Raw genomic sequence first — 12,976 nt, forward strand, 5'->3', positions numbered from 1 at the left:
CAATTCTGAGTGAGTTAGATTACAGGTGTACGATCTTAAATGCGTGAGTTAAACCATTTCAGGGTTTTCAGATACTACTATTAAACAACAATATTTGACTCCTGTAAAACAATTTGGCGGTCAAATATTTTTTCTAGAGTAAATCCTATTTTTTATTTTATATTTAACACATAAAAATATATTTATTTTTAAAAAAAACTAAGTAACAATAACAATCTAGAAATAAAAGTGATTCTTTGTATAAAATTCAAAGTTGTGAAGGTTGGTCTGGTTATTCATCCGGTCGAGATAGTGAATCAGTGATTTAATCGGTGGATCAATAATTGGTTCAATTTGACCCGATATATATTAAAAATAACTATTTAACCCGGTGGATCAATTATATATAAGTATATAATTAACATTATTTGATTAAAAAAAATTCATTTATACTCTTAAATCCAAAATAATTATTGAAGTATTAAAGTTGATAATACAAATTTTAATTCAATAAGATAATTACGCAAGTCAATGATAAGTTTTAAAATGAAAACACAAATAACATCCATAATTTACATCTAAGGAGCCAATGTTGGGTCAACTTTAGGTAATCCTTCTTCATCAAAAGAATGATCTTCACCAATATTGCTTTCATTTGGATTAACATCTTCTATGGGGTTGTCTGGTGGTTGTGGCACATTATCATCCAAATTTAATTTATCTATGGGAACATCACTATAGATTCAAATTAGCAATTAACATAAGTACATAAGTGATGCCTAATAAATACTAATGTCATTAAGAAACATACTAATATCATCTGAAGTTGATTGAATGGACATGTTTGCAAGATCATTACATAAAGCCTCCACCTCTTCACGAGTTAAGAATGGTGGTGACTCCTCCAACACCCAAATGGTCATCAAGGATTTTCAAATTGGTTGGGTCATAATTTTGTTGTCTTAGTTGATTCCTAAATTGATCAAAATACTCATACATCAACAATTAAAAAAAATCAACGTATAATCAATATAATAATACTTTTGTTGTAACCTCAAGTTATAGCGAACATAAACAAGGTCATTAAGCTTTTGATGTTCTAGCCTATTCCTTCTTTTTGAATGGATTTGTTCAAATATACTCTAATTTCTTCCACAACCCAAAGCAATACAAGTTTGACGTAAAACACTAATAACCAATTTTTCCAATTCTGGAGCACTACATCCATAACAATCCCACCATTGATCTAGAATAAAACATATAAAGAAATAAATCAAATGCAATGAATATATTATGACTCACTAAAATAAATCACAAATCAATAATGTTATCAGAGTATCAAACACTAAATTTACCTAGCATGACTATGTTCCATTCACGTATTGCAGCTCGTCTAGCAAAATCTCCTCCAGAATTTTTATATATCCTCATGCCTTCATATAATTTATCTGGCAACTCAAGATCTCCATGTGTGTACCTGTCAATGAGTTCCAAAATTCCAGATTGTGTGTTCCTATGCTTCTCAAATTCTTTAGCATTGAATCTACAAGCCGGATTTAACCAATAACCAGTTGCATATAGATCTTTGTGAAGCTGTGAATCCCAATGCCTATCAAGGACCTCTAAATAAGGCTCCATTTTCCTCTTATTTCTCCGAAACCTCCTAACCATTTTCCTCTTTGTCAACAATACGTAACACACGAACTAATGGTTTTGTAAGCTTCTCCATATCAGCACACCATTTCCAAAAACCAAAGTCCAAGATTTGCTCCACAAATTTTTTAGCCTTGGAGACTTTGGCATAAGTTGAGCCTATTCAGTCCCTAGATGTCACCATGGCCCTTAATGCATCTTTTTGGGCCAATATGCTTTACAAGGCAATGAAATTAGTTGCAAACCGAGTTGGAGCTGGACGGAGTATATCTCTTCCACATGTATGTTGTCTCATCAAGAATAAAATAATGATTATATATGTACTTAGTTATTTTTAAGGCATGTGAAACAATCTCACTTACTCCCTCAAATTTCCCAAAGTCTTGCAACATCAAATCAATGTAGTGAGCAACACAAGGAGACCAATATATTTTAGGAAAATCTTTTTTCAATAACCTACCAGAGCAACATAATTTGCAGCATTATCAGTCACAATGTGAATAACATTTTATGTTCCAACATATAACAACATCTCCTTGAAAAGCTTAAACAACATTTCAACGGTTTTAGAAGCATAGGAAACATCAACAGACCTTAAGAAAACAATCCCTTTAAGACAATAAATAAGAAAATTAATGAGAGTTCTTTTAGAGCGATCAATCCATCCATCAGCCATCAGAGTACATTCAGTTTCCTTCCAAACTTCTTTGTAACTTTTAACAAAGGACCACAAATTCTATAAAAATTTGGGGCTTTATACCCTGGACTTATGCTACTAATAGCATCAATCATAGGTTGATAATATGTCGAGTTAACTGTATTAAATGGCACTAAAGCATCTATCATCTATTTTGCAATGGCTTTGTCACACTTTTCTACAATTTGCTTATTTCGCAAGACACTCTTCAAGCTAGGTTGAGCTCCAGGAGTTGTTCTAGGCATGAAATAATCATCTACATAAGGAGTGTTCGTCCCTTTTTGAAACTTGAAAGAAATTGGTTTTGGAATTCCTCTTAATTTCTCAAGTATTCTCACAGGGTCTTCATTCATTTCAAATGTATCACTTTGGTTAGATTGTTCTTGTTGCACTTTTCTTTTCTTATTCTTTTCAATCTGTTTAATTAGTTGTTTCATTTCATGTTAGACATCAGCAGGAACCTTCTTGCAAGCCTCTACTTAGCCTTTTTGTCCTGCCAAGTGAGCCTTAAACCTGTTAATACCACCTCCCTTAATTTGTTTATCACAATAAATACACATCATTGTCACTTTTGTAGCACCCTCATCAATTTGTTTACAATGTCCCCAAGCTGAATCATTTTTCCCTCTATCATTGTGAGAAGTATTTGGAGTGGATGCTTCTTGAGATGATGGAACTTGAGTAGATGACATGTTCAAGTCTAATTGCAAACATTAACTTCATTAGTTAGTGATCATATCATCATATATGATATTAAAAAAAACTAGGTTTTTAATAAAGAATACAAATATTCAACTCTAGGTAAAAGCACCAATATATCATGTTTTAAAAATCTCAGAATGCATATTTTATAATATTATCTTGACCAACCACCAGATGCATTATATTCACATATACAAAAAATTGTTGCACCAACCTGTTTTGTGGAAGCTTATTATCATAAAATTAACCCAAACTCAAGATTGTATAAAGAAAAGTATCAAATATCCATAATACAAAAAGAAGATGATATGATACATTCTTCTATTCCCATATTAATCTATGTATTGTTTAAAGGTTAAACTGTGTTAGGAAGGCATTCCTTTCAATATATTTTGGTACTGATTATTAACATGATAGTGATGATACCAAAGTATACTTAAAAATCTAAGTAGCTAATTGATACATATGTCAAATGCAAATTATGTACCTCTTCTTGGCCAAGGACACCCTAGTTTACACTCGCCCTTCGATGTCTGCTTAATAGCTGCAAAAGAAAATGCAGTTGTCTAAGTAGCTAATTGACAAAAAAAAATGAGTTTAGAAGTGATTAAGTCTCTGTTTGTCCTAGTATAATTAACTTGGAATAGTTTAAATTTTAAAACTCTAAAGCTTCACATTCATGGCAATATCTAATAGGCTAGGCTTTTAATATTTCAAAGACATTTAAGATCTTGTATCCAATTTTCAGGTTTTTATGTTTGCAAGATGCAGACAAGAAATGCCACTTTACAATCGGTGAAGAGGTCCAACAATTGACAAAAAATGATGTTGAAATCATTTCAAAGTTCAAAAAACGGTGAAATAATTCTAAAAATCCAATACTGATTAGACTAAAAACTGAATGCTAAACAGAGACTTAACCCAAAACTGAATGCTAAAAAAAAACCAAAAACTGAATGCTAAAAAAAACCAAAATTGAATGCTAAAAAAGAAAACTCATGCTACTAATGTTAGATAATTCTAAATATCTAATATTTGCAAGCATCTAGCCTTAACCCAAAACTGAATGCTAAAAAAAATCCTCCAGCTGTTAAGATCTTCTCATCGTTTCAAACAACAATAAGATACAAATGAAACAAGAAGCTTGTAAGGAAAAATTTCTTTTGTATATTATGTGTCCAATTATCAATTTAAATGTATAAAGCAGAACTTAAAGCATTGAAACAGAATGTAGATATTTGCTATTCAAATTGTTTTACTTTAGTGAATAGTAAGGCAATGTATATCAAACCAACTTCATTACTTATGCCTGTTAGAAGGTGCTATATCCACTAAGGAAAAGTAATAGTCAATTTAAGAACATAATAAGATTCTCCCAGTGCTACACTTCATGAAAGCAGCTTAACATTCAAATTTAATGCCTAAACCACAAAAGTGTGATGGGGCAAGTCCAAAAACCTTTTTAAATGCAAAGAGAGAATAGTCGAAGACCCAATTTGGGGAAATCGTGGAACTCTCGAAGAGAAAATTATATATATCAAGAAATGTCAAAATCATGGAACTGTGGAAAAGCAAAAGCAAAACTAATTATGCAGCTAACCTTGTTTGACAAAAAAATAACAAACACGTTAGATGAGCTTATGGTTGGGGCTTCTTGCAGCTACACCTAAGGGGGAGAAATCAGAGAAAGGTCGAGAGAAGGGTGAGGTTTTTTAAGTTTTCCCTAAACGGCGTCGTTTTGACGATTTTTTTACGCAAAAACCCAATACGGGTTTTAAGAACCGTCCAGGTCATCGGATTTGCACAAATCCGACCGGGTCTGACGGGGTCATACCAGGCCAGATGCACGGCCAGTCCAATAACCAAACCAGTCCAGTTATGACATCGGGTCCCGATCTGATCCGGCCGAGTTGGACCGGATTTCTGAACTATGATAAAATCATAACGATGTGTTTGTTTTAGAAGAATAAAACATGGATGCAACTAAAATGAGCTGAAAATGGATGAAAGTTGTATATGTGAGATGACTTAAAGTTTTGAATTTTATCTGGGATCCATTGTGTCTAACTTTCATCACTTTTTACATAAAAATGAGTGAAAATTACGGGTGAATGGAAAGTACATTATAATTTTTTTTCTTGTCAACATTTACCCTTCAAACATGAAACATGCATTTACCACAATTGATTATGCATCAAAGTAAGGGCGTCAGGTTGCAATACTTTTAGGTGATGTGATATATAACTGATTATGCAATTTGTACAATCTATAATATGTCTATAATTTGTTAAAAAATATTTTTGCTAGTAGATAAAAAAAATATCTGTGAAAATTGAAAACATTATTAGGAAATTTTATAATTTATATATTATGTTCAATCAGTTAAATTAGACTCTCTTTACAGCCAGTAGATAATAGATAGGTTAAAAAGATTTAAATGGTTAATTTACTTAAGAGAAAAACTAAAAGTATATGATGGTATATTGCTTAATAAGTTAACTAGTAGATATGTTAAAAAGGAAAGAAGGGTTATAATAAGAAGTAAGATAATAACTTTGACTCTTAAAACTATTATTTTAGTCAAACTCTTTTGCCATTGTCCTTATAAAAACATTATTTAAAAAAAGTTATCCCAAAATTCCATGTATCAGTTTCCATTCTCACTGGACCATAAACGTGTGTCTTAACTTTGACGTTTTTTTATTTCTATAAAAAAGTAAAACCTTTGACGTTTTATTTTAATAGGTCACTGACTTTAGGCTATTGCTTTCTGTACTCCCCATTTTGCTTACTGCGCTACATTTTTTTCCTTTCAGAATGTCCATTACATTGTGGAATGCACTCCCTTTTTAACTTCCAGAATGATTCTCGAAGGATAAAAAAATATTCTAAAAAGAGTGCAGTAAGCAACATGGAAGTGCAGAAAGCAATAGCCCTAACATTTCTTTTTGGTTAGTTTTTAGGTTATTGCTTCAAAACATGAATCCAGATTTTGAAGGCTTGGAATTGATGAATGCATTAAAGATGATTGCTAATACCAGTACATCTAAGAATTCTTAATTGATTGGTTTAAAATTTAAATAGCCTCAAACTGTAGAACAAAGGAGTATCTCGAACCTACATATAACAAAGCATGGTTTTCTTTTTGTGAGCTGAGTTTTACTAAATGATTAGGCAATATGGCAGCTGATTGATTGGCTAGTTTGGCAATCTCTTCAAAGGAAATATGTTTTGGATGGACGACTATCCACACCAAATTGCTTCTTATGTTTTAGCTGATGTAAATAACTTTCCTTCTGATATATATAACACAGCTTTTTCCTCAACAACAAAAAATATGAATAAAACCCCAAGGAAGACCCGTAGGTTTATATAACAGGACGTATTTGAAGGAGCAGTGAGCTGGACCGAAAAAATAAAATAGAAATAAGTTGTTGACGAAGCAAATGGTGCAGTATGTTGGAAAAAAAAAGGATACGTAATCAAATGTTTAAACAACCTTAATTTTTGACACTCCAATTACCACATACCTCATTTTATATCTCTTTTTTTGTAGTTTCATTTTTATCCATTGCTATATTTTTCTTTCTTTCTTTTTATTTTCCCCGGCCCCATGGATGTATACATCTCTTAAGACTATAATATAAACATTTTCCTTTGAAGAACGCTTCCTCGAAAATATTTTCCCCCTCTTTCAGAATATGGCAAGATTTACATGCATTGCATGAAATGCAAGAAAAAAAAAAAAGACAAAAGCTAGCAAAGTTGAATTAGTATTACAGACATCTCACCAAACAAAAAGCCCTTCAAGCATGTTGATGCGCAACAAGACATTGCCTTATCAAAGAGAGAAAAACACAACTAGTATAACGAATCCTAAACCAATTGTAATTTTTATTTATCTTGTGTACATAATAACAATATTAAATATGAAATATGTAGAATAAATCAATATCCTCCTCAAGAAAGCATGTTGAAGGCAAGATAAATATCAAACGAGCGTTTTGCATGTAGACGTGACGGGGTCCCACATCGCCGGTAACAGAAACTTGCGACCGTGCAAACCCAACGCGTTGTAGCTAGCTCCCGTTACGTTATCCACCAAAACGTTACCCGTGTAACCCGGATACGCCCCTTTTCCGAATATTCCGGCGCAAGCCGACACCGCCTCCAGCGGCGCCGTCACCGACCCTTGGTAGTACCCGTTCCCGAACGGGTTCGTCACCGCTCCGGCGAGCACCGTCGCCAAACTTATCAGCATCCCGTCCACGCCAACGTCGCCGTTCGGCGGAACCAGCGGCGGCGTCTGCGGTCCGTACACCGGCTGATGGAACGGCCACGCGCACTCCCCAGGACACTGCGTAACCGGGTTACCCACCCACGCGAACGCGATCCTTCTCTTTGCAACCCGACCCGACCCGTGGGTCCCACATCGGCTCATGCAGAAACCATCCACCGCCACGTCAGCAGAGGTTAGCAGCACGTGGATGGCGTTAGCGTTACTGCGAGTTGTTGGTGCTGAATTTTTGGAAGCGAGTGCGAGGAGGTGGCTTGTTTTAAGTGATTTACCGAGGGAGTAGGTGTTGTCGAGGGTTTGATTCCCTACGGTGAGGGTGCGGGGGCCTCCTCTGTACCTCGCGGTGATTCGCCACCACGAAAAGGGTGATGGGTGGTGACGAGAGTGGGGAATGGAACCAAGGGATTGGATGAAATCAACGATGATGGAACGGTGAATGGGTGTGAAGTTGCCGTACCAGTTGATATGAACGGTGACGTTTCCCTTAAGGAGTGGACCCCTGTGGTAGTTGAGGACAACAGGGTCTGGCTGAACCAAAGACAACATGTGGTGGAAGGGCTTGGCTTCCCATATGTTTGGAACATGGGATTGGACGACTACTACAAGGGAGGCCACAAAAATTGCCAACCTTAAAATTAACATTGTTAATGTCTTATGTGTGAGGGTTAGATCAATTTCAGCTTCGAACTTGAATGGGGTATTTATATGACATCGTGGTGGAGTGAGTGTGTTATGGGCATGCAGTGGAGTTGTTTGATAATAAGTTCTGAGTGCCGCGTAAGTTTGAGAATTGAAAGGAGGAAACCTAACCTACCAGCTTGCACGGCATGCAGAATCTTATGCACTAATGGATACACAGATCATATATATAACCATGCTTAATTATAAGCTTCGGACGAAATATTTATTTTGCTGAATGAGTGAAAATAACAACATGACCAATTAGTTTTGTTTCAAATGAAACTTATAATCACATATTTAACTTATATACAATAACAAAATTAACTTAGAAATTCCTAAGTATACTTGTCACTTGTTTAACTTATAAATGCCTAATTATACGTGAATTTCTTTGTTTCCTAGCTAGAAAGATTGCTTTTCGGTGGTTGGAATAATTACATATCAATTCAAAATGGAAGAGGTGTCAATAAAAACTGACAGCTCAAGTCTAGGTTCATATTTATGGCTTCTGCACAGTATGTCTCGAACTTGACCTTAACATTCATATCATTAAAATAGCTTTATTTTTATTTTTACTTTCTTCCATCATAGTATTATACTACTATCAATATATCTCTCTCCTTTTTTTTTTCCTGTCATTCTCTTCCTTAATTTTACCGCCTAGGTCTAAAAATGGGATAACCATAGGACACTAAGTGTATTATGATAACAGTACTATATATATATTAAAAAACTATTGATTGATATGCAATTGTTAAACTTCATTCAATTCTCTCAAACAAACAATTATATTTTCATTTTTTAGCTAAAATATATTGTTCAGTTTAGAAGATTTGTTTTAATTTATATATATAAGAAATTAAGGAAAAATGTTATAAAATATTATTGAGTTACCGCGTGAGGTACCCAACCATTCGGTCTCAGGAATTACATTTGCATCAATTAAGCAGAAACCTGAAGGCAAACTAAATAAAATTTGGTGACAGAAAATAATAGCCCCACATTGAAACTGGCAACGCGGATTAATAATAATAATAAAAAACAGCACTAAATAGCCATAATCGCAACTTTTATATAAAATTGTTAGCATTTCAACGTCAAGAAAAGTCACTTTTTTGCGAGCCATAGACCAGCTATTTACAACGTGAGTTTTTAAAAAGTCGTTTTTTTTATACATTTGTATCGATCTCTGGTTATCACGGAACAACACCTTGTGGATTAACATATGCATTATTTGCTTTTCTACATGGTTGGTATTTTGGTGCGCCTATAATAAATTGGCAGATTAATGAAATCCAAACCAACAGCGCAAGATACAAATGCCTACGAAAAATGGCCCTCCCTTGCCTTGCGGAGGCATCCATATATACCTGATGAACACATTAATGTCTTTCCCTTTGATTTTGGATTTGGCAATTGGGTGTACGTGCAGCCGTGGAGAAGGGTGTTATCCTCAACCCTACCCATGCTCCATACCTTTCAAAATAATGCTCCCCACCTATCAATAAAGTCTAATTCAGTAGATAAATAGTTTTTTTTTTTTATAAAAAAAATATGTTGATTTTATATAATTTGATTTCCACTCATATGCATAAAATTAAATATTTCGTTAAGATAGATTTTTTTTTGCTGAATCTTTTTGTTAAGATTGATAAACCTTGTTTTAGAGATCTTTATATTTTAAAATGAATAGTCATTATTGCCCTGAAAGTATCTTTAGTTCACACACACACAAAAAATCACCCTACTCTACGCACTTTTTTCTAGTAAAATTTTAAATCCATTTTATAATTAGAAAAACTTATTAGGCGATGTTCGACTACCTTCTGTTTGTGATAGATTTCAATCAATGTCTACATAATATATATTCAAATTTTATAATTTAAGAAAAAAAGTTAGTAATATATAATTATGTTTCATGTAAAAATTATATAAAAGGAACTATGATAGTTAAGATCACCCAATAATTTTTCATCTAATAAGACATTAAAAGTTTGTCTTCGATTAATCAATCATATTTTTCATATTTAATACAGTATATCATTTTATATAAATTAGAACCATGGTTATGATAAATGTTAAATTATGAAATATTGAAATGTCAATTTCCGTTTTGCATTCTACCAAAAACAATTTCGTTTCGAATAGATATATTATTTTACAAAATAATACGAGTAAATATTGATTTTGTTATTAAATTAAATGGGCCGTTTTATTTAACTGACAGTTTGATGTCTTCATAAAAAAAAAAAAAAAAAAGACATTTTGAGGTAGAACAGGGAGAATTAACCCTAAATCTGGACTCCCACTTGCTACTCCTACCCACATAAGATATCATGGATAAGGCATTTTAGTTAATTTTTAAATTTTTTTACTAATTAAAAAGTTTATTTGATTGTACAATAAATAAGTTTTTTTTAATAATTTTTATTATTTTTTAAAATATTACTTGAAATAATATTTTTTAAAATAATAGCTTCTAATTTCTAGTTTTTATATATTTTATTTTATTTTTATCCTCAATTCATTTATTAAATTTTCTTATTACCTTTTTAAAGTAAATAATAATTTTTATTTTATACTTTTCAGATACCATTGTTTTTACCTAATACTTATAATTTCATAAGTTAATGTTTCATCTCTCAACTAGTTTTTTCACACTTCAGTTATAACTAGTTTTGTCAAGTATAATTTTAAATTATAATTGGGAATCATTTTTATTTGATTCATAAATTTTGTTGCGTAAATGAATCATGTCCAATATGGATTAAGCCTGTTTTTTTTCGTACAAGGAAGTCTTACTTTAAGTCCTTTTTTCTTTAGAAATTGTGAGATATTTTTTATGATCGATTTTGGGTCATTTGAATTCCTTTGCGAGACTACTCCCTGTTGGACTGTCGACACAATGAGGATTGTGTGAGATTCCTTAAATTCATGGTTAGGCTCTCCAACACACACGTGCTCAGCCAATGAACTGTTAAATTAATAAGGATTAGATGACTCATTTTATCTTACAAATCCAACTTAAAAAATTACACATTCAAAATTTGATTTATTGGATCTTCATTCACCAGTTTCTATTCATGAACATGTGTGAATATAGGAAATCCATTTCTTTCCGATTGTGCAGCATCCGCATAGTGCCTAGCTAGAAGTTGCTTTCTTGTGATTAATTCAAACCCACACTTTCTTCGTAAGCAATCGAAATACTGTTTGTCATCTCAACGATCAGTTATTGTAAGTTATTTTGAAATTAAGTTACAAATTAAAGTAAATAGAATAGTGAATTGAAAAAGTCTGACCATATTGAATAGCTAATTAATTTGTAAGGGATAAGAACAAGTTAATGGTGTAATCACTCACATGAGCATAGGTACGATAACTAAACGCGGAAGTGGAAAATGGTAGTTGAAGGATGACCAGCATAACGTGGTGGTTGTTAATTACGTGTTGCAACTTGGGTAGGGCTGTGTTAATGGGAATGGAAAAGGTGGTACGAAACATAAAACCGAAAGTAAATGTTGCAAGCCTGGGACATATGCCGAGGTAGACCTAAGCTGTGATGGCTTTCCTATTCAAGTGGTTATTGCTGAACGATTTTTCGTTGATGAATGTAATCAAATACAATCTCAACCAAGCATGTCAGGTGCTAACTCATGCATGCATTGGAGAATTGTCGCTCAAATTCAATGTTGGTTTCAGGCATGGACCGATATTCACTGGTTTATAGGTGGGTAGCGCAAGAAGTAGAGATGGTTCTGCCATGTACATTTACTATTTTCCATCTAGTTGGTTGGTTGTGTTGATTGAGATGAGGGATTCAATCGCGACACGCGAAATCATAATGTCAAAACATATACTAGCAGTATTTGCTGATCAATCCTTTTTACTTTTTCTTGGATTTTTAGTTTTTAGGATGTTCTTATGTTATTAATCTAGAGGGGTGATATTTTAACAAACTTTTATTTTAAACACGCGACCAATAATTTTTATTTTTTATCATTTCTTTCTTCTTATAACATCACATCATATATCATTTCAATATTTTTCTCTCTTCTATCGCTATATGTCTGAAGTTATCAATTGATGTTGAGTGTCAAAAAAACTTTTCCATTAATATTAGAGTTTAAAAGTTATGTATGGTATTGATCAATCATTAGTTTTATATTCAGGTTTAATTAATCATTAGTTTTATATTTTTTGGTCAATCATTAGTGTTACAATTAAGTCTTATTGGGTCTTAATCAATCATTAGTTTTGCACTTCAAACTTATTGGATCTTGATTAATCATTAGTTTTATCTTGACCTTATTGGACCTTGATCATTCATCATTGTTATAATTGAGTCTTATTGGATTATAATCAATCTTTAGTGTTACATTTGAATCCTATTGGATTATAATCAATCATCAGTATTACACTGGAGTCTTATTGGACTTTAGTCAATCAACAAAGTTGCATTTGAGCCTTATTGGATCTTGATCAATCATTAGTTTTATACTTGGACCTTATTAAGTTTTTGTTAATCATCAGTGTTACAATTGGGTCTTATTGGATCATAATCAATTATTAGTATTGCACTTTAATCTTATTAAGCCTTGATCAATCATTAATTTTATACTTAGGCCTTATTGGGCCTTGGTAAATCATTAGTGTTATACTTGGATCTTATTAGGCCTTAGTCAATCATAAGTGTTACACTTGGATCTTATTGAACCTTTATCAATCATTAGTTTTACATTTTGGCCATATTGAGGCATGATCAATCATCAATACTACACCTAAGTCTTGTTGGGCCTTGATCAATCATCAATGTTGCACATATACCTTATTGGACCTTAATTAATCATCAATGTTACCCTAAGGCCTTGACCTTATACTTGGACCTTAGTCAATCACAAGTGTTACACTTGACTCTAATTGGGTCATAATTAATCATTAGTGTTACATTTTGGTCTTATTAAGTC

General features: G+C 32.9%; 2 protein-coding genes across 2 annotated transcripts; both read right to left on the reverse strand.

The window, feature by feature from the left end:
* Nucleotides 1-578: 578 nt before the first annotated feature.
* Nucleotides 579-1,882, reverse strand: LOC114409267. The gene is made up of 2 exons (XM_028372670.1): nt 1,335-1,882; nt 579-952 (listed from the first exon to the last, which is right to left on the reverse strand). Exons 1-2 carry the CDS (start codon nt 1,648-1,650, stop codon nt 942-944), a joined length of 327 nt encoding a protein of 108 aa, XP_028228471.1. The 5' UTR covers nt 1,651-1,882; the 3' UTR covers nt 579-941.
* Nucleotides 1,883-6,777: 4,895 nt separating this feature from the next.
* LOC114409268 (protein EXORDIUM-like 2) lies at nt 6,778-8,270 on the reverse strand. The gene has a single exon (XM_028372671.1). The coding sequence runs from the start codon at nt 7,968-7,970 to the stop codon at nt 7,023-7,025; it is 948 nt and encodes a 315-aa protein (XP_028228472.1). The 5' UTR covers nt 7,971-8,270; the 3' UTR covers nt 6,778-7,022.
* Between the last annotated feature and the right edge of the window lie 4,706 nt (nt 8,271-12,976).

Source organism: Glycine soja, chromosome 4 (genome assembly GCF_004193775.1).
Source record: "Glycine soja cultivar W05 chromosome 4, ASM419377v2, whole genome shotgun sequence".
Taxonomy (NCBI): domain Eukaryota; kingdom Viridiplantae; phylum Streptophyta; class Magnoliopsida; order Fabales; family Fabaceae; genus Glycine; species Glycine soja.